The following is a 24927-nucleotide window of genomic DNA, read 5'->3' on the forward strand; positions in this document are numbered from 1 at the left end:
TTAGGGCGAAGCAACGCTACTTCGATCTACTCAACTTCCAAAAGGAGGAGGTGTAGATGATAGAAAAGTGAACGGCCAAGTGCGTCATGAACCCCCCCATTCGTATCCTAAGCGATATGTCTTATGGAGTGTCTCGGTGGCCAGCTGCGGCCAGATGTCGGACTGGGCTCGCTCTCGGTCTTCTACATGGTTGCTGGATGGTTCGAGAGAACGTGGTCATCGACGAGTCAGCTGTTGCATGCTAAGTTTGTATGATTCAGCATCCAATAGTTGTTGATCTCATTACACATTGACCAGTGCTTATACCAAGAACATGAGACGGCGAGCCGCTACAAAAACTCAAAAGGCTCAAAGATAATGAGGCCCTAACATACCGTTGAAACTGGCTGTAATCGTTTGACAAGTTGGCACTAAATCAAGCTTTAGTACAATGTAGCCAGCATTACTCTCCACCCCAGCCACGATGCGTCTTCGTTAGCTGATACGACCTAGCGATACGCCGCAACATCTAGAAAGATGAGGCGCGAGCCCTACCCCCAAGGTCATGAGTACTCATGGAAATGGAACATAGTTCCGGGCTGGACACGACATAGGTCCGGACTCGAGATCGTTTGGCAGCATGACAAGCATTGAGGCACCGGGCAGCGAATCGATGCAAGACTGCCGAATCTGCTCTGCCTGCCCTGTAATTTAAAAGTTTTAGTCGGCACGTGAATGTCGTTGGAGGTGGTATGGATATAAGTAAATTTGGGTATCATTTGAATTGGATTCCTAACTATATCGCTGAAGAGAAAACGCCTCAGTAGTTTTCGCGGCCCGCAGCCCGTCAACTTTTGTGCCCGCTAATGGCTACATTCGCTCTGCTTGACAAACAAACCCAAATTGACGTAGGATGAAATGATTAAACATGAAATGATGCTTTCCAATATGATGGTGGGATATCTTGCTCCAATCTATCCCGACGAACCAAGCGCCACGCGATGCACATCTTCAGCAAACTACCTCGTGGCCTTCTTGGAAGAAACATTCCTGCTCTTGCTCTGCCACTTCTTCTCACAACTTCACCCACTCTCCTCGCGGCCACTGCTGTAGCCGCTCTCAGCCCCGCCTGCAGTAGCAGCTGAGCTGCCAGGAGCGACTGGAAGTTCAGCGCTATTGCTGCGACCTCGAGCGGTTCCGGCAGCTGCGACCGCACTGCTGCTACTGGTGCGACGCAGATCCCGAGGGGGTAAGGGGATCTTGAACTCGACGCCGCTCTCTTCATCCTCCACAACACCAGCCGGCTCATCTCCGTTTTCCGGCTCGCTGTCACCCTCTTCCCCGCTCGACATCTGTGTATCATCAGGATACTGTCTGTCAACAGCAGGGGCAAAAGCTCGTACACCGGCTGCCATCTTTGAATGATCGTCCAAATCAGATTCGTCATCATCCGAGGTGTCTGACGTATCGCTGTCGAAGGCGAAATACAAGCCCGGTGGTGGTAGTGGCGTAGGGTTGAGCTTCCTAACAGACCTCGACGTGTACTCGATGTTGATCGGTGATCTCTTGCGAGACTCGGTGCGAGACTCGGAAGTTGTTGATTTGGTCTGGGACGCGGAAGATCCCAAGGGTGATGTGATTCTGCGCATCAGCTTGGAAAAGTCCTCAGACTGTAAGCCCATCGTTGTTTCTTGCTTCACATCCAACTTGGGCCTCTTTGTAGTAGCGACAACGACAAAATGGTCATCGGGGATGACACCGCCCAGACCACAGGCGTCCAGCTTGCTGCTCACAGCGTCCTGAGGAACGTTGGACCAGGGAAAGTCGGCTTCGATGCCACCATCACTCTCATCTGAACCGTTCTCCGTTGTGACAGCCACACTCGGGGCCTTACGACCCTCAACCAAGGGTCGATACACAAGGGCCGAGCCTGATTCAGTTCGGTAGGGAAGATCAGGTCTGATGAATCCAGCACTGGAAAACAGCTGTTGATCTTGGCCAGATGAGGTCATGTACGACGCGGGGGACGCATCCCCAGGGTCGCCAGAAAGATCGGTACAGAATGGGGCACCGCTGTAGTAGATGATAGCACCATCCAATCGACGCCTCTTGCGGCGCGATGATCCCGACCCATCCCATCGTGACTCCCCGTTGTTGCTGTCTTCCGCAGCCCCGTACGATGAACCAACGTCATCCAGTTCAGTCTGTTCAGCAGATGAGGATTGGTGCACGAAAAGAGGCTTGTAGTGGAAAGTGTCTGCCGATGGGATTGGATGCTCCAACTTCGACTGGTCGGATGGATTCTTCCCGTACGAAGTGGAGTAGGAACCATCCTTCCCGGAGCGGTGTTTGCGCTTCTTGCCCTGGTTGTCTGGCTGTGCCTCATCGGACTCATCAGAACGACTGAGCTGAGAGGTATGACCTGAGCTGTCACTGCTAAATTTGGTGCCCTCCGTCCCGCCTCGCCACCTAATTTTGCGACCGTCGCGAGAAAGTTGGAATTTCGTGCTCTTCTCAGACACTGCACTCCTGATGTAGTCGGGGGCGACGTTGAGCATGTGCAGTTGGGCCATGCTGCAAAGCAAATTAAGGTAGACCCAACCATCAGCATCCGGAGAAACATCGCCCTCGGTTGACAAGGTCGTCAAATGAGGAGGGGCAAGGCCGAGGTGACGGATGTAGTCCATATTCGCGGTCGGGTTTTGCATACGATCCGGGTCGAGATCGAGCGGTCTGGTAGGGCGCTGCTCAGGCGGCGGCGGATCCGGCGGTGAAGTGCTGCTCACATCTGCGGCGTTGGTCCAGTTGCCACCAGAGTCCCGTTGATCGCCATTCGAGTTTGATGATTCACCATCTTTGGCAACATTCTTTTTCACATCCATATCAAATATGGGGGCTTCGCGCGAAGGCTCGCAGTAACCGATGGGAACATTGGAAGGCCGGTGTTGAGTGGTGGTGTTACCGGTCGTCGGCTCCACCATGATCGGAGCGTAGGAGGCAATGTTCGCTGATGAGTTCTGTTGAGGGCGAGCCAAGTTCCGTCCACTGATCCTACCCGTGAAGATTTGTTCCAACCGACGAACAATCAACTTCTTCCGGTCTTTTTCGGTCAAAACCATATGACGCGGGTACAATCCCTCAGGAATGTCCTTCAAGTAGTTCTCCACTTTCTGCTCCGATGACTTCGTTCTCGAGCTGACGGACGGCCGGGCGAGGTGTGTACCAGAGGAATTTGCTCCGGTTGACATCGAGGCATACGCACTATCGACCGGTCTTGAATGTGAGCCTGAAGAAGACGAAGTATGCTTTGACAAGTAGTCAGAGCCGGAGTGCAAATGAGGGTTGTGCCTCGACTTCTTTCGAGACGACGAAGCTTCGGCACTCGGAGTGCTGCTTTCCAGGCCTGACGCGAATTCTCGCAATGTGCTCTCCAGCTCTCTCTTCTTGCGGTTGGGGAGCCCGTGGACCTTGATTTCGAATAGCTTATCCCTCTTCATCAATTCTGGTCCTTTCTGCTTGTATCGTTTCAATTCGTCCCTCAACCTCTTGATCTCGACCGTCAAATCGTCAATTACGCTCCGATAGTCGTCGGCGCTGCTGCTATGCGTGGCACTCGGCTTGTTGGCCCCGATCATCGCTCCGTTCATGGCCGGTCTCAAATGCGTCGGATATGCCGAGGGTTTCGCGTCGTCGTTGGAGGAATCGCTCTCTTTTTGGAAGAATGGGGGATCGACTGAACCTGGAATTAGACCTTCCCCAGAAAAAAGGTGGCTCAAGGACTCTTACCGTCCATCGCGCCGGCGTACATTGTCGTAGGATTCTCATTGTTTTGATCGAACCATTTTTCGGCATCGCTAGGGCCAGTATTGTGGCTCTCGCCAGAAGACTGCCGATTAGGCCATGGTGGTGACCCTGAGCTGGCAGCGGCCAAGGCGCGTTTTAATGCGGCTTTCTCGGTCGCTTCGTGTGCTAGTCGATGGTTGCGAAGTGTGATTGAATGCTCAGGCGAACTTCGGCGCGGGAGCGGATGTCCTTTCGGCGACGTCGGTAGGCGCCCACCTTTGGATGTAGGCTGGTCGTCGAGCATTTTAGGCACATCAAGACGCCCAGCTGAGTCGGCAGATTCTGCGTCGGTACTCGCGTTGCTATGCGAAGTATGTAGAATGCGACATGGAGTCGAAATTCTGGTTGTCGTCGTGCAAACCGTTGTGTCGGTAGTGTCCACTTCGATGAAGTGGACGATGAAGTGGACGATGAGGGATGTTGATGCTAGGTTTCGAAGGTAAGACTGCTTGTAGGCGGTGGATTAGTGTTGGGTGTATGGTTAGGTGTTGGACCCTGAAATTGTGTAGGTACGAGAGAGTATATGTCGACTGGGCAGGTGGGCTGTGATTGGTCGAGACATCGATCGATCGATCGAACGCTGGAAAAAGGTATGACGACAACCTTCGTCAGAAGCCGACACGGTGAGAGGGTAGCACTCACGTTAACAGGAGAAAAACGCACAGTGTAAGACTGCGGCTAATTTCAATCCTGAGGCTCAGTGTGCTTCCACAGCTCGGTTGTCTTTCTGGCGCGCAGCTGGAATCTCTGTGAGTTGAAGCGAGCAAGTGAATTTGGTGTCTCGATGGTGAGAGAGAGGAGTACCTAGCCCGCTTTCGTGACCTTTTTGCCACCTAGGCCGCGACTCTTTTCCTCGATGGACAGCGCTGTTGGTAAGAAACTTGAGAGGACGATTCGTTTCACAGCAAGGCCAGGTATCTGTCGTTCACAGGGCAGCACAGGTGTATATCTTTTGGGTAAAGCAAAACCCAGGGCTCGAGGAAGGAAAACATCTCCGCCGCCCGGGATAAGAGCTAAAATGTATGGGTGAGGGCACGTTCACGCGGCTCGGGGTGCTGGTTGAGTGGTGCGGGGCGGACAAGATGTGGCTCCACATAAGCTCGCAAGCTGCTTGGTCTGATCTCCAGGACCTGGCAGGGTTCTCGGGATCAGAGTCAATCGAAGAGGCAAGTGGGGTGCTCGTCCGAGGGGCGTGTGGCTTTCCAGCGTTTTTGGCAGAGGGAAAGGGGTGTGTGGATAAGACGACCCAAGGAAAGATGCCCTGGCCGCTGGTCACTGGTGTCGTCTGAGTGGGTGTGTGCCCGCCGACCCCCCGACTCTACTCCGTACACTACCTGCAGAGTCCAGACAGTCCAGACAATAGTGGCAGACCATCGCAGGGCTGGGAAAGGGCGATGGACGCACCTAGGCCTTTGAGCAACTCTTGTTGGTGGTGTCCTCTTCGAGACTGCTACCGGCGCTTCCTTCCTCTGCATTAGTCCGAGGGCCTTCACCTTGTACGTCGCACCATCCTAGTCACGTGTATATTCATGTGCATCTTCAACTCTGGTGGCAATCGCAAGCAAACGCAGACAGCTAGGTACTTTGGAAGAATTGAAGAAAATAAAAATGGAACAGCAGGGAAAACTCTCTTTCTACCTTGGTTCTCAGTCGTGGAACCCCCCCCCTCTCCCTCCCCCTTGTCAGACCTTTGGTTTGATGGCGGTGGCAGGTTCCTCCCTAGTGTAAATCGCACTTCACCACAGACAGTACGGATACACAAGGTAAGGACCCGATCGTTACGGGTTCCCTTTTTGCCGCGTGTCTATCCGAATGTACGGATACAATCGCTTCTAGGGCTTGATGATAGAAATAATACATCCAGCGTTCCAGTATATAGTGAAGGCTTTTTTTTTTTCCTCCCCACCTAGGTACTATTCGTAGTAGGCTATTCCGACAGCGGTTGCAGCCATCTGTGCACACCATACTCCCCACATAAGTTTCATGGAGCTTCCATCACCGGGACCGAGCACAGCGAGTGACATGCTGGTGGCTGAGGCAGCAACGAGTGACATTCATCGCCCCGCCAGCCTGTCGCATCTTCTAGGCCAATACGGACTGATTGATCAGTGATACGGCGCTGCTTACATCATGCCACACCACACCCTGAACGGGCTCATCGTGTGGCTGAGGTCGGATTAGCAGCTACAGTGTCACAACTGTCATTCCAAATTCCAAACCAAGTCGAGTTCGACTGGAGATGCTCGGCCTGGAAACACTGAATCCTCGTGTTGAGAATCTCAACACAGTCCTCTGGGGCATTTCGGTCGAAAGATTGTCTTGCTCTTTGAAAAGGGGACAGCGCGTTCTATGTAGGGCCTGGTCATCATCCCGGGCCGCGTCCATCTTCGGCAGCGAACAAGTCGAAACAACAAAGCAATTAACGAAGCCCAAGGATGCTCCATTCGATAATTGCAACGACTCGTCTTCATTCGTTAAAATCGAATTCACGAGGTCGAGGCTCAGCTGCGGCACGCTGGCAGCCAACACTCATGCAGCACACGGGCCGCAAGACGACCAGTCATGTCGAAGGAGAGTCCGCAATATCATGAGCCCGCGATCTTGCTTTTGCTGTGTCATCGACACAATTTACGGCCTCGGCCACCAGCCCGACAATGCCGGCGTACCGTATTATCTGACCGTTTCCCCTCGCAAATTGCAACCACTCAAATTCAAAGTGTCGGCTCATTTTTTATTCTCCTTCACCACGGCGCGAATGCATGGCTCTCTACAGTTCTTCATCGCCGATTCACAGTGTTCTTCAATGGAAACGGCTTTGTCCACAACATACCTTGCAATCGTCTAGCACAGGAATAGATGCGCACACTTACAACACACATACCTACCTAGGTGCCACCTAGACAACCACCTACGACCAGGGACTTCCCACAGCCAACCACAGCTGCAAAGTTGATGCAAGAATCAAAATAAAAAAACTAAAAAAACTATTGGTCTTTCGCATCAGGAGCTCACCGCTGCGGATTGGTTTTCTTCATTCCGAAAAGAGATGTCGGACACGATCATCAGGTTGTCAATCTTGCGAGTTCCATTTCCTTCCTGAATTTTCCTGAACCAGGTTCGGAGGTAGAACTGCCCTGGCCAGTCAGAGCCTTCGGAAACGTGTCCGTCTCCCTCCACAGTTTTTTCATTGGTCAGCTGTACCCCCTTCTTCCGTCACTCCGAAGTAGCCCGCTGGGCAACCCTGGCTACCAGGGCGCGTCACCCCTGACTGCTTCACCCCTCCCTTTGGGGTGATCCAAGGAGCCATACTCTCGCTGACATGACTCTCTCTTATGGTAGCTCAACTGTCACACTGTTCAGCTATCCGCTGTTGGAACTTGGAAGCTGCCACCGCCGCCCACGATTGGTCTGGCCAGATTCTCAGATGTATTCGAAGATCATTGTCGATTTCGGACACGCACTCCGCATATGTCAGCCAGGCATGCCTGCCTACGGCGCAGAATACCGCTGCGTCTCTTTTTCAGGGTCCGACCAAAGACGTCCACCTATTTCCACGACCCACGACTATGACGAAAATCAAGGCAGACTCGCATTGCCAATATGCAACCCTGATTCTGTTTTGCGAAAAAAGAAAAAGAGAAAAAAACCCTCGCCAGTCCCCATTTTGCAGTGGTATGACGTCAGACGGTCTCAGCAACTCTGCAGGCAGCTGCGCAGTGCCGACGGAGGAACACCAGCATTCCTCCAGTGGCCTAAGACAGTGTTCGTCCCGAATGGAGTCTTCCGGCGGTCAACCGGCGCAATCGGGGCATCGTCGACGTGAAGCACCACCCGAAGGACGGGCTACGGCCGCGCAGCGATCCACCCCGGCAGGGCAGCTCCGTCTTGTGCACCGGACACCGACTTCTAGTTCTTTTGGACATCTCTGTGCCGCCGGCGGTACCAGGGAACCCTCGGCCAACCAGTCACGCCACCAATCAACTGTGAAATAAGCTTTGCGTCCCCGACCTTCGCGAGCCGCATCACTAGCGTGGATCGGGAGCACACAGGGACCCTTTGTGCAGGGTCGTCGCCCCTTTCTCGCCGTCGCATTTCCCGGCCGCGCACCTTGATCGCCCATTCCAGCCACTTGGACGTTGCCACAGACGAAGGGGGGATGGTAGGCTTTATCAAATTCACGGTCCAGACCGACAGCGAAACTTGTCAAATTCCCATTCTGGAGACGATCCTTCCGCATCTCAGAATCATGCAGATCTAGCAGAATCTCATTCGATATTCTGCACAGCGTCTCGATTCACCATCGACGTGGATCTACCCGCCTGGGCCCTTGGACACCGCGCGCACAACCTGGAGGGGAGTGTAACTTGAAAGGAGCAAACCCACCAAGAGCTAGGCCATCGGATCGGAGGCGAAGACATCCCTTGCGACACAGGTAGACGTGAGCTGTCGTGTGCCGACATGCTTCTTCTCCGTGGACGTTGCAAAGACGCGAAGAGCGCTTGCATGGCGCTTGGCAGCTGCTTCTTTGCAGGCCACCGGTTTTCACCCACGCTGAGCGAGAGACGAGGTTACTCATCACTCACCTCGGCCCATCTGGACCAGACTAATTCACGGCTTTACTTGCGCCATTCCCCACTCCCAATTCGATGGGGAGATGCTGGTTGTTCAGCTCGGAGCAAACTTGACAGGCGCCAAGGGCACCCGCTAAATTTGTGACAGATCAAAAGTTTGATCTCGCAGATGGGTCAGGATTGAGGCAACCTTCCAGCTGGCCCAGTGGCGAAGCAACGGTCGTGGCTCAATGGGGCACTACGACTTTCCCTTGCTGTGGCCTGCACTGCGGGCTCTTTCTGTCGCGAACGGAGCTTATTAGGGTTGTCCCGGCACACTCACATCGACAAGACACAACCAATCATCTCTTGCAATCGCTTCGAAGTGTGTCCAGAGAAAACCATCCATCTGGGTGAAAGGTCTCCACCAGTGAACAAACACTCTGATGGTCGCTCAATGGCCGGTACTCCTCTTTTGTGGGGGATGAACTGGAAGTTTGCAGATCCGGCAAACAGTGGCATTCACGCTCCTAGGGCCAACCCCAACCCCGTCCCCCTGGTCAGAGCTGACAGGCAAGTGAGCCGATCTCGAGACCTGCGTTACCAAACTCAGTCGGCTGTCGCATCCCCCCCACCATCACCTGCCCACAGCGAGGCAGAAAAAGTATACTGTGTAGAGGACCACCTCTCCGGATTGCCTTCAGAACGGGGGAGAGAGAGAGTCTGACAGAGAGAGAGCGCGCCAAGAGAAGTTTTGTTCCCAACCTTATCTCAAGTTTGCCGCCCATCTCTCCTTCGGGTATCCGTCGTAGCCCCCATTGGCCACTGAATGTTCTCGGGAGATCGGTCATCGTTGGGGAGGAGCTGTACCGCAACGCTGTCCCCGGAACCACTCGATGGGGAAGAGACGGCGTCCCGGCTGCGACGCAACCAACGACTGACTACTGTGGCGCCTTCTGGCACTGTTCTTGTCCAACGAGTGTTGGTCGCAAGAGAGGCTGAGAAAGGGCCGGTGCGGACCCCCGCCTTTTCTAGTTCACGATCGCCTTATTTCTTATTACCGAGATCTAAGATCCCGGTGGGGATCTGGGGGGTACCTGTTGCTCGTTGCCTATTCGGTTTCTAGATCGCCCATCTGAACGGAGATGTGGCAACTGCCAACTTCGCATGTTCGTGTCCCTGATCGACAGTGTACCAACAGTGAAAGGCGAGTTTTGGGGCAACGAGCACCCTGCAGCACGGGGGTGATTGGACTCCACGAGATGAACAAGGAAATGGGCGCGGCTAAGTGGCTAGAGCCTATAGAAGTGGTGCATAGGTTACCGGTGCGGTGGGTCTGCGTAGGCGAAGACCTCTTCTGACTCAAGTCGTTGAAGATGGACATTAACTCCTTGCTCAAAACAAATGCATTGCTACTCGGTCTCTCTTTCTACACAGTTTTGGTCGACCTTGAAGGGGCAATCGTAGACTGTGTTCTGTGAAGAGTATCTCAGAAAGTCATTGTAACAGATGTCCCACTATCGTGTCAAAGTCTGTCATGTGATCAGATACAAGTCTGGTCTTGAGAATTCATCAACGGTCGCCAATGCTCCTGTTCCATGCTGGTTCAGTCATGACCGAGGAGTGCCAACCACGCAGACCTTCACCCCGTGGCCTTGTCTCATTTTCAAGATTTGTCATCAAGCAAGAAAGATGAACGACGATGTCAGAAGAGGTGCAGGCCTAGAGCCCGCCTCCTGAGCATGTGGATTCACGCCAGAAGTCTTTAACTCAGCCGAGTATGTGGTTGTTCTCGTGGAAGACACGTTGTTTTACCTTTTAAGATGAAAAGTCTAGAAATAGGGGTGAAGAGCATGCGACTGTCAGAAATTCGTATTATTTATTTAGTAGACCATTGACAGACTTGGATTCATAGAAAATCAAACAACTGTGACCCATACTTATAGGCCCCTGACTCTAGAAAGGAATAATCAAGTGAAGGATAAGTGATCTAATGATGCGCCATTCGTAAAGTCTAAACCCATCTTTCTTCATGATCTTGCTGACTCCCACAATCTAACTTGACAACGTAAGGAAAAAGTTGAAGCCGTTATTCTGATGCCATAAAACTCGAAAACCCACGCCCACAGCACGACCGATATCTGAATCCGAGAGAAGACGCTGAACCCCCCAAAAGCCCTGTCTTTTTCTCACAAGATAGTTTCTCACTTCATGTTCCTCATCTGGTAGTCCCCGCCACGACTGTCGCCCTTATTCGTTTGGGGCTTCTCACTCAAGAACGGGGAGAAGACGCCTGGATGGACCAACGTGACGGCGCCAATCGCAATCAACAACATTGCCCCGTCCAGACCGAGAAACATCGGCTCGTTGCGCATAATCTCCTTGGATATCGCAGGTACGTTTTCGGTGATTCTGCTCGGGAGTAGAGGTTAGTCGCAAGGTCTGACACGAATCGAACCAGGTGGAAAAAACGAGGACACATACCTATAAGCGCAGCGGATGATAATGGCGACGTAGGCAACTCCCAGCGCGTACGCGAAAGTGCGAGCTCTCCCCGCCCGCTGGGGCGTCGCCAACGCCCTAGACATCGGCGTACCGCCATTCTCACGAGCCGGTGCCACAAGCCTAACATCATCATCATCTGCTTGCGGATGGGGAGCCGCAACAAAAATAAGCCCATCACCACCCCTCTTAAGCGCAGACTTGCGTCTCGCAACATACACCATCATCAAACTCGCGCAAACAACCATATTCCCAACCTGGAACGCCACCCCGCCCAAAATAGCCTTCTCCGCAATCTTCACCACCGTTTCGTTACGATTCCCCGTAGCACCAGCCGCCATCGCCCCGCCCCCGATAACCTGCACCACAATCGACACGAAATCCGAACCGACAAAGACCCAGGGGTACAGCGACGGGCGCATCACGGACCACTGGGAGCCGTACCATATGACGAGGTACTCGAACGTGACGGAAATCGCCGCGGCGACGAGGGTGGGCGCGAGGAGGAGGGTGAGGATCTGGAGCATGACGGCATTCATGGACCAGGGGTTCTCTGCGAGTTTGGCGCGGGCGAAGTAGCCGAGGCACTCGAAGAGGGTGTCGATGCCGAGCCAGAGGGCGTAGGACCAGGTGCGGGATTTGATGCCGTGGTAGAGCTGGAGGTGGAGGAGGAGGGCGAAGGTGATGAAGAAGAAGGTTGGGGCGGGTTTGGAGAGGGGGGTGCCGTAGAAGGTGTATTCGATGGAACAGGTTGGGGAGAGGGATTTGCAGGTGTCGTAGGAGGGGATTGTGGTGTTTGTGGATGTCATTTTGGCTTCTTTTCTCGGGTATTGTTTGATTTACTTCGTTGTGTCGAAGAGTGTGTTCTAAGGTATGTTTTTTATGAAAGCCGAACGTCGAATCGAAATTCCCACTAAGCAAGCAAATCGTGGAAAACCAAGAGAAAATTCAATGAACGAAGAGAATTAGGGGAAGAGGGAGACTTTGGTCGCTTGACTATGTGAGATCCGTTATTTCGATCTGATTACGTTGCTGATATATAACATCAGAATGATATGTACAGATTTGCGATTATTGACAACGAGGCTTAGATCGAAGCTATTTGATTTACTCTCTGGGGAAAAGATTGTAAAGAGGCAACAAACATTACATCTCACCGGGTAAATACGAGTATCTCTAGGGCAAGGCAGACAGACTACCGTCAAAGCATCTTGGATCTTGGGCTCTCGAAATGCCTTCTACACTTCTTCTCGTCGCTGCAAATCCATAATGATACGCCGAGGACAACTACTAAACCCGCTTGGTCTGTCATCTAAGATCTATCTAGTGACTAATACGGCTCTCAGGCGTAATCAGACATTGCGCTTTGAGTCAATAGGGAGGAGTTTTGATAGCCGCCAATGCGCTGCTCAGCCTCGCTCAAATAATTACATGGCGATAGAAATGTTGTGACGTTGTCACTTTACAGTGTTGCCCGGTATTAGGACATGCATGTCTAATCCCATCACTCACTCGCACCTGACTATCGCAGGTAAGTATCCATTGTCCAATCAAAGACTACAGAATCAAACAAAAGAAGTCAAATCAGCAAGCGCCACTTGTGCGCCTCAGCTGCTCAAGGGTTAGCTCGTAGAGTCTATGGAGTAGTACACAGGTCATACATTCCTAGACTCATACGAGTACCCACTTTGGCGTTGAGAGAGGTCCACTCATCTGCCGGCTCGGGGCGGGGCCTCGGACCCCAAAAGATTTCCGGACCCGAGAGATCTCCCTCCCCCCACCGGACTTAGCTCAGGGAGCACCCGCCCTCCGACGTCTGCCTTACAAACCCCGGCAGCAGAGGAACGTCAATCAACACTCCGAGGTTCCAGAGTTTCCTTTATTGTTACGGATCATTGACCATGCACGACGTGCGTTTTGTTTCCGAATCCCCTCTTTCGTAAACTTTGTGAAATCGTCCGATTCGTCCAGCTCCCAACTCAGACGTCTAGACGCCTCTATTGTGTACCTACGACCATCCATCCCCGCACCTAGCATACTCCTACTCGCCTTCGTATTATCACATACGCCAAGCTCCCGCTCCGCAGCTGCTCACGCTGCCGAGAAGCATGGAAGACCCGACGATAGCGGCAGCGCATATTCAACAGCCAGGTAGCCACGAGGTGGCTGCGCGGGCTCTGGTTGACAGACCCCTGAAGCGCGACCCTGCATGTGTAGAGTGCCGGCAACGGAAACTAAAATGTGACCGAAAGTACCCCTGCTCAGAATGCATCACCGTACGTACCCGTACCCGTCCCTAACACACACAAAGTCCACCCCTTGCAGGCTGCAGCTCTTGTTGTTGTATCTCGTCTTATACTCATCTTGTATTCACTCTGCTCTCTCCATCTCCTTTCCCCTTCTTCTGTTAACATGAACACCCACGCAGCATGGCCGCCATTGCCTTGCTCCACCACCGCCGGGTCCACGCAAGCCGAGGAGGAAGAACCATCATGAGCTACGAGACAAACTTGCGAGCATCGAGTCCCTTTTGGAAGAATACATGGGATCGAAGCCGGTTTATTCAGTCGATGATACGCCAACTGTCCTGACCGATTCAGAATCACCATCGGACACAACAGCTAGCCATGGCAAGAACCATGACGATCAGAGACCCAAAGTGCAGTCGCCAGGATGGCTTGTGCAAACTAAAAACGGGGTCGAGTTCCGTGACAGCAAGACGGCTTCTGCGGCTCGTGAGGATGTAAGTAGATGTCCTATCTTCAGTGGCTCTGAAACTTGCTTCTTGACACTATGATTTGCCTTCGTTCTGGTCCCCTTACGTTTTCATCTCATATCAAGCTTGAGCCATGCTCACACAGAGCCAATACAGGAACAGACTATTCGTGCCCTTTTCGAGGTGGAGAGCGAGCAATCGACATGGCTTCCTGCTCTCGCTTTCCTCAATCAGCACCATGACTACATGGGCATATATCCCGCCTCAGGACTCTCCTATAATTGTGTCCCTTCTTCACCCAACATCATCATCTTGTGGAGGGTGTTCTTGGACAGAGTCAACCCTGTCACCAGGATCCTTCACATTCCGACGTTCCAGGCCAACATTGCAGAGGCGGTATCCAACTTCCACGCCATCTCGCCCATTACGCAAGGTCTCTTGTTCTCCATTTTCCTCGCAGCATCTGGCACTCTTTCGCAGAAAGAGCACTGGGACATGCTTCACTGGTCCAAGAAGGATGCTTCGACGGGTCTGTCTAGGGGCTTCAAGACTGCCATGGCACGATACAATTATCTGAAACGTTTCAACGAAGATACAATAAGGAGTCTAATATTTTATTCAGTGAGTATCTCATATGAACACTGAACCTTTTGATTGTCCCTAAGTGATGCCCATGGCTGACCTCAATGCAGTTACACCAACGATCTTTGAGGGACCCGGTAGATCCATGGATTCTCAACGGCATCGTCGTGAACATAGCTCACCGTCTCGGTCTCCACATCGACGGCACACGCCTTGGCTTGTCACCCTTCCAATCAGAAATGAGACGACGCCTCTGGTGGCAAACCGTTCTTATAGAAGCCAAAACGAGTGCCGCCTCAAGCATCAGCGCCCGAGTCCTACCATCCAGCCGGGACACGCGCATCCCACTCAACGTCAACGACGAAGACCTCCATACATCCATGAAAGAAGCACCCATCGCTCGAGATGGACCATCAGAGATGTCCTACTGCGTGGTTACATACGAAGCGGAATCACTCGCCATGGAAATGCGAATCCCGTCCGTCGACGACGTACTCTGGGGCCAGGCATCCCCAGGTCCGGCTTCAGCATTAGCATACGCGGCTATGCCTCCGCCGCACCCCTTTGACTCACCCTTCGTCACCGCAATACAAGACGCGCTGCAAAAGTTCGACCGGACACTGGGGCCCCTCGAGCGCCGTCTCCTCTCCGACTCAGCCGTGAACCCCCTCCACGCAATGGCGCTCTACTCCCGCACCTCACTCGCCGCCATCGTCGACAAGGTCATCACGCCCCTGGAAGCAGCACCAGAATGGGGCACGGAGATGCATGGACCGGAAGACAAGTTCTTCAGCATCGGCCTGATTGCGCTGGAGATCACGCTCCAGCAGCGGCGGGTCGCGGAGCACCAGTTTGCGTGGCTCGTCGACCTCGACTTCAAGATTCAGACGTTCTACTACCTGGGCGCGCAGCTTCAGAACCGGGTGTCAGGGTCCATGGCGGACAGGACGTGGACCGTGATTGAGAAGATGTATGCGTGTCGCGAGGACTTGTGGGAGCTCAAGGACGAAGAGAATATGACACTGGCGAACCTCCTGATTGTGGCTTGGTGTCGGCGCGCCGAGCATTTTCTGGGGAATCAGGTTCTGCTGCTGGAGCCTCCCTTTGTGACGCGCCTGCGAGACGAGATTATGATGATCAAGGCTGAGGCGTTGAGCCTGTTCTAAGGACATCGTTACGGACTGGATATCACGGGCACCTTCTGTCTTCGCGCGGCCTTCGATGTTCTCTTCGCACTGGTTCGATACGGAGCTCTGGCGGGATTTCGACTTATATTCACATGTATTAGTAGATGAATAGCGATGTCGGTTTGGATAGAGTATGCTCTAATTTCGTAATTAATACTCGTGACCTTGAATAAGGGTTGCACATTATCTATCTAGCTATTCCGTCATAACGCTAGACTGTATAGAAGAGACCGGCTAATTTGACTGTGCAGTCGGGCTTTGTGAAATAACGCTGCCGCAGATGCAGATCTTGGAACATTCTCTTAAAGTCGTTTCCTATTACCATCAACACTCAGTTTCACATAATGTTCGATCTTTCAGTCACATATCATGCTCGAGACCGGTTTCCCAACCTCAATACCGCCCGTAGCCTGACATACTTGAAGTCCTCTTCCTCAGGTACGGAAGAGCGGAAGCTCCAAGTGTTCAGGCGTAATCAAGAATTGTTTCTGCAGCAATGCTGGGGTGCGGCATGCGGTCAGCGCCAACCGGGGCGCAGTCAGCAGTTGCCTTATTCCGCGTGCCGCCTGCGGAACTGGCTGCAGGTGATGTGTTCTTGCCGCGCCACTTCGAAATGTCACCCCTCTCTGATCTAACGCGGCAGTTCGTTTGAGCATCACTCTCAAACTTATTCGTTTCCTGGCCGAGGCTAGTCATTTTATTCTTCATTGAACATTTGCGGGGTGGTCGAGAACATGCAAACGCCGCTTCAATGACGACGAAACACTTGTGGTACGAACCATGTCTTCTCATGAGTACCTTGATTTGTGCGACGAGATTCGCAATTTGTTTTTGAAACATCTAGAGCGCAAAGATAGTGTGAACCTACGATTCGCCACCCGCGAGACACCGAAAGGTGTCTTGAGCCCGCACTATCTCCGCCTCTTCTTCCGCAGCCTGATCGGCGAGGAGGCACCCCAAGGCCGCCAATTCACCATTACAGAGGACCAATTCATTGCAAGTGTCCAGCATAGAGAACTACACAACTTTCTGGCCATCATCGCGTTCGCTGGCTGTCGTATTGAGGCAGCTAGAAACTTCACAGAGAAGCTAGCTGGCGTTCCCGAGTGGCCGCCGCCCGAAGGAGGGATCTCTAGGCGCGTATGTTTGCTACCGACCGACCTTCAAAGCTTGACAGAGTTCTTCGACGGGGATGAAGCGACGGCGGACAAGTTCTACGGATCACAGGCTCCATTTTGTACTGTGGTGCTTCGGCAACGAGAGGAGACTACGATACATGGCGATACCCAGCGTCTCCCGTACGTGGAAGAAGAGCTGCTGGGCTCAGGCGCTTTTGGCAGAGTTTACAAAGTGAAGATTGCCAAGGGGCATTTCGAAGATCGTCGCAGAAATGACAGCAGGGAACGATGGGTGGCTCGGAAAGACTACATCACCAGGTCGTCCTCAGATTCCAATGTCGAGTCCAGGGAAGAAGGAGAGATCATGAAGATGATTCTCAGCTTGTCAAAGACCTGCGAGAATATCTTAGAGAATCTCGGGACCTTGAACATTGAGTATCCCACGGGCGCCAGCCCGGCACCGTACAGTCTCTTCATGCCGCTAGCGGTCTGCGATCTGGGAGCATACATGAAAAAGGACGGCTCAAACGCGCCAAAGACGGCGAACAACCGGGCTGGCTTCATACGGTCTGCGATCGGTCTCGCCAACGGCCTCAAATTCCTTCACGAAGAGATGCAGTCCCCCGGCCTCGAGCGGATCGTCTGCTATCACATGGATCTGAAGCCGAGCAACGTCCTCATTTTCCGAGAAACCGTCACGAGCGCCGATGGGATCGAGATTCGCTACATTTGGAAGTTGAGCGACTTTGGCATGTCGAGGGTCAAGATTCGGCACCAGACCAGCCACGAGGAAGAGAGAGATATCGCCAAGTGGTTCACGAAGCGACGCGATTGGCAGCAGAGGACCATGTCCGGGACCCAGAACCGGCGCGGGCAGGGGACGTACTTACCCCCGGAATCGTTCCGTGAGGGGAAAGTCATGAATACGAGGAGCGATGTGTGGTCGCTGGGCTGCGTGCTCAGCGTCCTCTTTGTGTATCTCGAGGGCGGGAAGAGTGCGATTGACAATTACGAGACGAACCGACTCAAATACCGCAGAGGTATCGACGCTAGCTACGACGTCTTCTTCCACGTCTGGTCACTGGGGTTCTTTTCCGTGAATACTTTACACTCGGCTGTCAAGACGACTCACAGGCAACTCATTCGCAAGGCTGCGGCGAGAAGCGTTAAGGAACACGAAGCAGTCCGGACCATGCTAAATTTTCTCGAGTCCAAAGTTTTGAAGATCAGTCAGAACAAGAGGTGCAGTGCAAAGGAGGTCGAGAACATGCTTCGACGCACGCTCGACGCGTACGAGGAGATTGATCGGCTCGAATCTTCACAGGAAACTCTGAAACAGTGAGTAAAATTCGTGGAGATAAACAGGCTCATTCGAACTTGAAGACTAACACTGCCCAGGCCCAAATCTTCCACGGAACAGAGTGTGCAACAGTGGCGCATACCAAGAGGGAGATACGATGTATTCAAGGGCTGTAAGGTATCACCAGACGGCAGTATAATTGCGTACTGGAGCGACAGCGACATTTCACTGTTTGCCTCAAGCTCTACCCCGAACGCAGAGGGAGACTTCCTGGAAAACATCGGGGGACGTTCCTTGGAGTTATTGGGATCGACGAGCCGGTTCTGGAAAGCTGTTTGCCTAACCAACAACTATCTGATTGCCACGACCACGGGGAATATCTTCAACGTGAGTTTCGTCTTGAAAAAAACTTGTTTATGCTGCTAATCTTCGGTTTACCAGTGTTACATATTTAAAATAGGACAAGGAGCTGGAGCCGACTCCAGCCCCAAGAACCATTGGCACATTCGGCTTCCAACAGTTCCGGAAGTCTACATCATGGCGATGTCAACCGATCAACAGAGTTTGGTCTTCGTGGTAGAAAATCAGGAAGACGAGAGCCTTTCGGGATCCATCTTCCATGTGAGAATCGAGGATTTGATAGAGTGAGACCCCTGCGCTTACCCGCTTGCGCCTACCTAGTTGGCATTGGTGACCAGTTGGCTGACCGAGAGAAAGCAGAATGGGATCTACTTCAGAGGGAAATGAAACAGAACAGAGCGGCAGGAATTTGTTGGACCGCTTCATCGCATTCGACTGGCCTGCTGAAGACGTGATGTCGTTATCGCTCACCAGCCAGAACCGATGCTACGCTGCGATCCGTCCGTATCTGGAAGAAAACGGCTTATATCGCATCCCGGTCGTTTCATACTCCCTCGAAACCCAGGATTATGAGGAAGTGTTTCTCGAGCCGCGAGTAAGTCATATCGTCCTATTTCATGTACACGACATTCAAAGAAGACATGGTACTAACGTGTTTCCATCGTTAAGGATCAAGAGAGCAAGGGCTCAAGTCTCTTCACTACGTTTGCGGGATTACACCAACAGGCCGCTTGTGTCATCGTATCTCGAGAATCCCAACTATTCACCGTCGATCCTCATGCGAATACATCCCACGTACAGGCGAGACGATCTCGGTACCCCAAGATCATCGAGAATTACCGCCTTCTCAGAGTCATGATCGATCCAAGCGACGACACGATCTTCGCCCTCGGGAGCAGAGCAGATGGTGGTTGTATACTTGTACTCGAGATTGCAAGACCGGAGACGAGGGATCCGGTGGTCATTCGCGAATTGGCACAATTACCTGGCCTATCCGAGAACGACGAGTTCACCGGCACCATAGTCGGCAATGATGGCAACCGCCATATTCTAATCACTGCACTTGTAGGGGCCAACCGGCACGCTGTATTCAAGATTGATCTCTCTGGGAGACTCCCAGATACGCTGCCCGGTCCTCCAACATCTGATCAAACCGGTAGATCGTCCAGCTCGACGTCCTTGTTGTGCTGTTTCCGATAAAACAGGCCCCGCCAGCTCAGGGCTCTCAACCCTGATACCTTTGCGTTGAGGAAGCTTCCTTCCCGCATCGTGTAATACGTTCCAAAGGTTGCCGTAGTGAGGAGGACAGAAACGAGCACATATATCCAGATCATCGGACTGCTGATGATTCTACCGGTCACAGAGTCCATGTCGAAAAAGTTCATTCCAAAGAAGGTCTATCGCAACAGTCCTTAGTCAGCTGCGACAGTTTTTTTATTAAGTACATTTGTCGCCGAGTCCCCGGGAAAGACGGGAGAAAGGCTTTTACTCACAGCTATAAAAGAAGGCGGCAAGTAGAGTAGTGTCAGAGTAGTAATAAACACCACCGACTTGTTCAAGCGCAGCATATTCTCATTTTGCTTCCTGGAGTCGAGCTGCTCGCGGAAAGAAAGAGTGTTGGCGAGCAGCTGCGAGGTTGTTTGCACGCGATGATACAGGTCCGTCGCCGTCCGTGAGAATATTCTACACTGGCGCTGGAAATTCTCAAACTCCGAGGTGGACTCCTGGAGCAAGTCTGCATTCGTTCCCTTCAAGCAATGGGCGCATAGGTTCGAAAGCTCCCTCAATGTCTCTTCAGACGAGTTCAGGATGGATGAGGTCGTCAGGAAATGGTTCGAGAGGTTGACGAGCGTCGTCAAGTGGCTTGGATTCAGTGTTGAGGGTTCATTGATGAAGTTTACCAGCGTGTTGTACGACTATACAGTAGGCTGGCATTAGATTAAGTGATTCAAGTTCTCAGAGCCAGTATGATCTCACCAGAGGTAGAAACTGTCGCTCTAGGGATGCGATATAGAACCTCCACGCCGGGAAGTACGTCTCCAGAAGGATCTTGTGTAGCCAGACGGGGTCGGTGTCGGACCCTTGGACTCGGCTGGACAGCCATTCGGCTGCTGTGATACTGGCTTTTGCATTTGGTACAGGGTTGAACATGATGAACAGAGTCTGACCAGATGTTGAATCGCAGCGATGGTACACCCCAGTCTGACGAATCACCCATTTGTCCAGATCGGGCTTGTGTTCTGGATATCGAAGGGTGTACGACGCTTCTGCTAGATGATCAGTCCTCCGACTACTGGCGAGAACCGTTAAATCCAAGTCATCGGGTTGAGCTTATACATACCGACCACTGATCCCTTTCGTCGCTCGTTGTACGGCATGGACAAGACTTCCTCCGTATGCATGTTTCGCATGTAGAAGAATGACACAATATCCCGTATGGAGTTATTCAAGCTCAGCTTTTCTATGAGTAGCTTAAACATGGAAACGGTGATCTGCAAAGGCCTCCATGAGTTCCTCTGGCAGATTGAGCTATGGGGGGAAATTAGCAATGTTCATTATGAGCGACCCCTATAAGTGAAGCAAGACGTGAACGTACATAAAGCGATATACGTGCTCCCTCCCTCGCATGCTATCCAAACGACTACTCAACACATCGAAATCCGAGATGGAATGTTGCTCTACCGGTACAGCTCTTGTATCCCCATCCCCATCATTTGAATGATGCGGCACGTTGTAGAGCCTAATGGGCTCGACGATCTCTTCGATAAAGCACTGCTTCGTCGACGCCATGTTGTGTGATACGGCATCGGGATGGCACGCAAGGCGAAAGTAAATGAGAGAGAGAGAAACTTGGCAAGCACCTTTTCTTGCGGTGCTTATTTATTATCTGCATTCAAATTGGCGCAAGGCTGTCTACCGTCGGTGGTCGATCGACCACCTGCCTTGCCTTGCTGCTGACATGTCACCCTTACTTGCACTGCCCACCCGCTGGAAACCCGCCATCAACAAATTTCATTCATCTCGCACGGCACTAGGATCTCTCATTAGCTCAATGTCTCGGCTCATGATTTGCTCTCAATCGTATTAGTGGTGTTTACTCTATCTCGTCCTATTATACACATTAGCGTCGAACAACGAGGTAATGCGACGTCTACTGGACTTTGCATAATATACGTTATTAACTTGTTTCGGGGCTTTGAAATGCCAAATATCATCTCTCATCTGTAAAAAAAAAATGTCTTAGCTACCAGGGTTTTGTTTGCTTTTTTCGATTCGACGCCAAGTACCTCAATCTCAAAGTTGGTGTGCCCCGGAAAGATCTTCTCAAGGAGCTGTTGGAGGCTCGCCTTCTTGAGGTACCGGCTGGTGACGTGCTGTGCGACTTGTGTCATGATAACAGCTTTCTGGGTTCTGTAAACTGGTATCGCTATCAAGATCAACTCTTCCCCCCCGAGCTCTTGGGGCACTCGAGTAGAAATAGCGTCGCAGGGCAGATTTCCCAAGGGGAGTTCCAGGTCAGGGGCCCCCTCGAAAGACACCTCAAGCAACACGCCGGAGTTCCATAGTGCTGCCTGATGAGGCCTCTTCGCCCGCCGTTCGCGCTCCATCATACCACAATGCGAAGGCTGTGTGTGTGGGATGGGGGGTAGTTGTGTTACACCGCATGATGGAACCAACCCATCCATCGGCTGGATCGACGCTCAGCGGATCATCCTACGGGATACGGGAACTGCACATTTTGCCACTGGGAACTCACTGGACCTCGTTCACTTCCTCCCCAGGGCTTGTTCCCCAGGGTGTCCCGGGCGGTTTATGCCAATCGTTCGGGGGTTTTAGAGTCTAAGATGCAGCCAGAGTCAGCCCATACCATCCGGGACTATGCGTTATTGGGTGTGCTCCTGGGAACAGGTAATGCGAAACCCCCTCAAGCTAGTGGAAACAATATTGTAATCTGTTAAAAAGGGGATACCATCGATCTGTAAATGGAATTGCATCGGTGTCATATGGTTCAGCCTCATCCTGTGACCGTAGTTTATGTTCGAGAATTACGCGTTCTCTACCCCTCAGTACCGTCTAATTCCCTTCTTTTCCTCTTGCGCCGTCTCCTGCGCCTGCGCATTAATCTGAATCGCCTCCTTCAGCTTCGCAATCACCTCAGGCTGATTACTAAAAGCCCTCAACAGCACCTCATCAAGCTCCTTCTCAACCTTGCCAATGGGCTTCACACCAGGCTTCCTAGCCCTTGCATCATTCGTCAACCCGCCCCAGCGCTGCGTGAAAGCGACAATAGACTGTCTCAGCAGCTCGTCCAGCTGCTCGCTCATATCCTCGACCGTCAGCGTTTTGGCCGTGACGGTCGCCGCCGCCGCTCCTCCCGTCCCGCGGGACCATAGAGAGCCGCCGATGATGTTGCTGACGAAACCTACCCAGTTCTGGGGGCTGAGGTTGTCCCAGATGTGACCGAAATGCTGCATCGCGGCCGTGTCACCTCGGATGTCTCCGATTTCGAGGGAGACGAGCTCGTTTTTGATAATGAGGAGGTTCTTTACCATGAACAGATCTGCGTCCGTGCCGGCTTTGATGGATTTGATGCGCGCCTCGGCGCGTTGCAGGATCTGGATTGTTTCCCGGACGATCTTGAAGATGACCTGACTGTTCTTTTGCTGCGGGATATTAGGTCTCTTATGAACAGCTGATTCCAGACGTTGATAACTTACACTTCGTTCCTTGGGCATGGACTGGTCATACTTGGCCAAAAGCTTGAGTGCCTGTTTTACTGGTGGGAAAGCATTCGAAGAAGATACGCCGCCGACCACTGGGCCGATAGTAAGAGCCTCGTCCTTAATGGTGGCCTTGGCGATCGTCTTTGTAATTTCTGCCTCGAACGCGTTGTCGGTAAAGACCCAGAGGTGCTCGGTCAAGAGTCTGGCGCTTAGCTCGCGACACTGGCGCGCAAAGGGAGATTCCTCCTCGTCATAGTCGAGAACCAGATACTCGTTGGTCAGCCAGCCGACCACACTACAGATGGTGTCGAGATCCGCAGTCTGCAGCGCGGCATTAAGATTGACAGCCAACTGGACGAGGTTCGCGGGATTGACGAGCGACCTCTGGTTGGACTTGAGGACCCCGTACGCAGACTCGGGATCGGAGCTCCACTGAAGATCCAGACCGAAGATTTTGGCGAATAAGTTAGCTTCATTGAATGCGCGTTCGAAGCTCTGCTTGATGTAGTTCCTTGAAGCTGTCTCGACGGAGAGGTCTTTGATCTCCTTCTTGAACTCGTCCTGGTCGTGCTGCACGATAGGCTTCAAGTCGCGATCTCGGACGGCCAGGTAACAGCTGAAGAGATTGCTCGTGGTATTCGAGTAGATATCCTTCGCAATGCCGGTGATGGGGAGCCCGTGTTCGTCGTATACGCTGTTGATTACTTTGTGGATATTAGGGATCAGAGAGTAAGAATCAAGAATCATCTCCTCAAAACGCCCATATGCCACAGCATGGCGGGTGGCCTCGGACTTGGTCCCAGCAATCTGGCTCGAGATCTCAGAGGAAATGCTCTCCAGTCTGTTGGTGAAGCCGACCTCGAGAAGATGGAGCGCCTTGGTCAGCAAAGCCTCGTACCGGGCGAGGTACGACTCGGCATCACGATACGTCGTCTGCATTTGTTTGTTAATTTCGATCCATTGATACCCACCGCCGCAGAAATACTCACGTGTTTCGACATGAAGCCTATACAAGAATCCAGGTTCCTCAAAATCTCGCCGAAAGATTCATCATCAACCAGACGTCCAGCGCCAGGAGCATTGAGTCTCCTGGAGACGTTATCGAGATATGCGTAAAAGTGAAGATCGGTGCCGACCTCGTCTGCAAGTTTCTCAAGCCTGTGCTGTTCCGACAAAAGGTCCTCGCACTGCGACTGGAACGAGCTCGTCTGTGCCTCCACGGATTGGAACGATTCGGACAGTGTCGTCAATAGCTTGAGCGCTTGGTTCGTGTCGTCGATGAGCATGTCGAGGTGCCGTTCGGTGAGCGTCAGTTGGTCCTTGTACAGCCTGCTCTGGTGGTTAGCAAGGGCGAGCTTCGTGCGTAACTGGCCCTACTCACAGGTATTCCTGCTGGCTAGCCTCGAGCAGTTCCCCCTCATGTTGGCGATGAACCGGACGACGTTCGGCCTTGGATTCGGCAACCTCTGCCGCAATATCTATCGCGTCCCAAGTCTTTTCCTTCTTCCGCCTGCGCCTCTTGTGCTGCTCATCCTTGGCTAACTGGGCTCGAACGACATGATAGAAGTCGGAATAGGACTTTGCGCGGCGCAGGACCTCGGCTTCGGGTGGTGTGTTTCGGTCTTCAATCTCTTCAAAGATTTCGTCGAGGGCTTCTGGTGCATTGGAAGCTTGGGGGACGCCCTTTTGGTAACATCAACTGTCAGCATGCCGTCGCGGTGGTTGTGATCATGGTGTTGGTGGGTGGTGAGGTTTGGGAGCTGACATTCGACTGCTGCAACAGTGACTCTCTGCGACGATGGCCTGGGCCCTGGGCAGCCGTGGTTGCTTTCTTGGCCACCTCTGGCACAAAGCTGTACCAAGAATCGTCGTACATCGTGGCCTCGCCTGAAGTCGTGGAGGGGGCTTTCCGGGCTGGGGAATTGAGGGAAGCTCTGGCTCCGTTATGATGCCGAACGGTGTTCCCACCACCGCGCTCCAAACGGGACAGCTCAGCTCCCCCGGGGGCGGGCCCCAATGGCAGGCGTAAACTGGGCGGAAAATCATTGGCCCCAATTGCGAACGGT

General features: G+C 52.6%; 8 protein-coding genes across 8 annotated transcripts; 3 read left to right on the plus strand and 5 right to left on the minus strand.

The window, feature by feature from the left end:
• Positions 1–732: 732 nt before the first annotated feature.
• BDP81DRAFT_344594 (frequency clock protein) lies at positions 733–4502 on the minus strand. Its single transcript, XM_060586073.1, has 2 exons — positions 3766–4502; positions 733–3712 (listed from the first exon to the last, which is right to left on the minus strand). The coding sequence occupies exons 1-2, from the start codon at positions 4064–4066 to the stop codon at positions 1062–1064; spliced, it is 2952 nt and encodes a 983-aa protein (XP_060447271.1). The 5' UTR covers positions 4067–4502; the 3' UTR covers positions 733–1061.
• A 2286-nt stretch (positions 4503–6788) lies between these two features.
• BDP81DRAFT_189667 (uncharacterized protein) lies at positions 6789–7879 on the plus strand. Its single transcript, XM_060582389.1, has one exon. It carries the CDS (start codon positions 7155–7157, stop codon positions 7812–7814), a length of 660 nt encoding a protein of 219 aa, XP_060447272.1. The 5' UTR covers positions 6789–7154; the 3' UTR covers positions 7815–7879.
• Positions 7880–10576: 2697 nt separating this feature from the next.
• BDP81DRAFT_447642 (RTA1 like protein) lies at positions 10577–11683 on the minus strand (the record flags this gene model as incomplete). Its single annotated transcript, XM_060592206.1, has 2 exons — positions 10577–10784; positions 10857–11683. 2 exons carry the CDS (start codon positions 11681–11683, stop codon positions 10577–10579), a joined length of 1035 nt encoding a protein of 344 aa, XP_060447273.1.
• A 1733-nt stretch (positions 11684–13416) lies between these two features.
• On the plus strand, positions 13417–15338 carry BDP81DRAFT_392109 (fungal-specific transcription factor; the record flags this gene model as incomplete). The annotated part of the gene is made up of 3 exons (XM_060587659.1): positions 13417–13617; positions 13747–14211; positions 14283–15338. The coding sequence occupies 3 exons, from the start codon at positions 13417–13419 to the stop codon at positions 15336–15338; spliced, it is 1722 nt and encodes a 573-aa protein (XP_060447274.1).
• An 801-nt stretch (positions 15339–16139) lies between these two features.
• Positions 16140–19658, plus strand: BDP81DRAFT_344601 (kinase-like domain-containing protein; the record flags this gene model as incomplete). Its single annotated transcript, XM_060586074.1, has 5 exons — positions 16140–17815; positions 17861–18164; positions 18219–18421; positions 18498–18732; positions 18807–19658. The coding sequence occupies 5 exons, from the start codon at positions 16140–16142 to the stop codon at positions 19335–19337; spliced, it is 2949 nt and encodes a 982-aa protein (XP_060447275.1). The 3' UTR covers positions 19338–19658.
• Positions 19286–20927, minus strand: BDP81DRAFT_392111 (uncharacterized protein; the record flags this gene model as incomplete). The annotated part of the gene is made up of 5 exons (XM_060587660.1): positions 19286–19534; positions 19631–20053; positions 20115–20404; positions 20479–20666; positions 20734–20927. 5 exons carry the CDS (start codon positions 20925–20927, stop codon positions 19286–19288), a joined length of 1344 nt encoding a protein of 447 aa, XP_060447276.1.
• Positions 20928–21006: 79 nt separating this feature from the next.
• BDP81DRAFT_422440 (uncharacterized protein) lies at positions 21007–21598 on the minus strand. Its single transcript, XM_060589987.1, has 2 exons — positions 21425–21598; positions 21007–21359 (listed from the first exon to the last, which is right to left on the minus strand). The coding sequence occupies exons 1-2, from the start codon at positions 21527–21529 to the stop codon at positions 21237–21239; spliced, it is 228 nt and encodes a 75-aa protein (XP_060447277.1). The 5' UTR covers positions 21530–21598; the 3' UTR covers positions 21007–21236.
• Positions 21599–21987: 389 nt separating this feature from the next.
• BDP81DRAFT_422441 (Sec34-like family protein) lies at positions 21988–24865 on the minus strand. Its single transcript, XM_060589988.1, has 5 exons — positions 24627–24865; positions 24243–24544; positions 23851–24190; positions 22856–23794; positions 21988–22801 (listed from the first exon to the last, which is right to left on the minus strand). The coding sequence occupies exons 1-5, from the start codon at positions 24735–24737 to the stop codon at positions 22202–22204; spliced, it is 2292 nt and encodes a 763-aa protein (XP_060447278.1). The 5' UTR covers positions 24738–24865; the 3' UTR covers positions 21988–22201.
• Positions 24866–24927: the final 62 nt, after the last annotated feature.

This window comes from Colletotrichum phormii (genome assembly GCF_030913505.1).
Source record: "Colletotrichum phormii strain CBS 102054 chromosome Unknown BDP81scaffold_6, whole genome shotgun sequence".
In the NCBI taxonomy this organism is placed as follows: Eukaryota; Fungi; Ascomycota; class Sordariomycetes; order Glomerellales; family Glomerellaceae; genus Colletotrichum; species Colletotrichum phormii.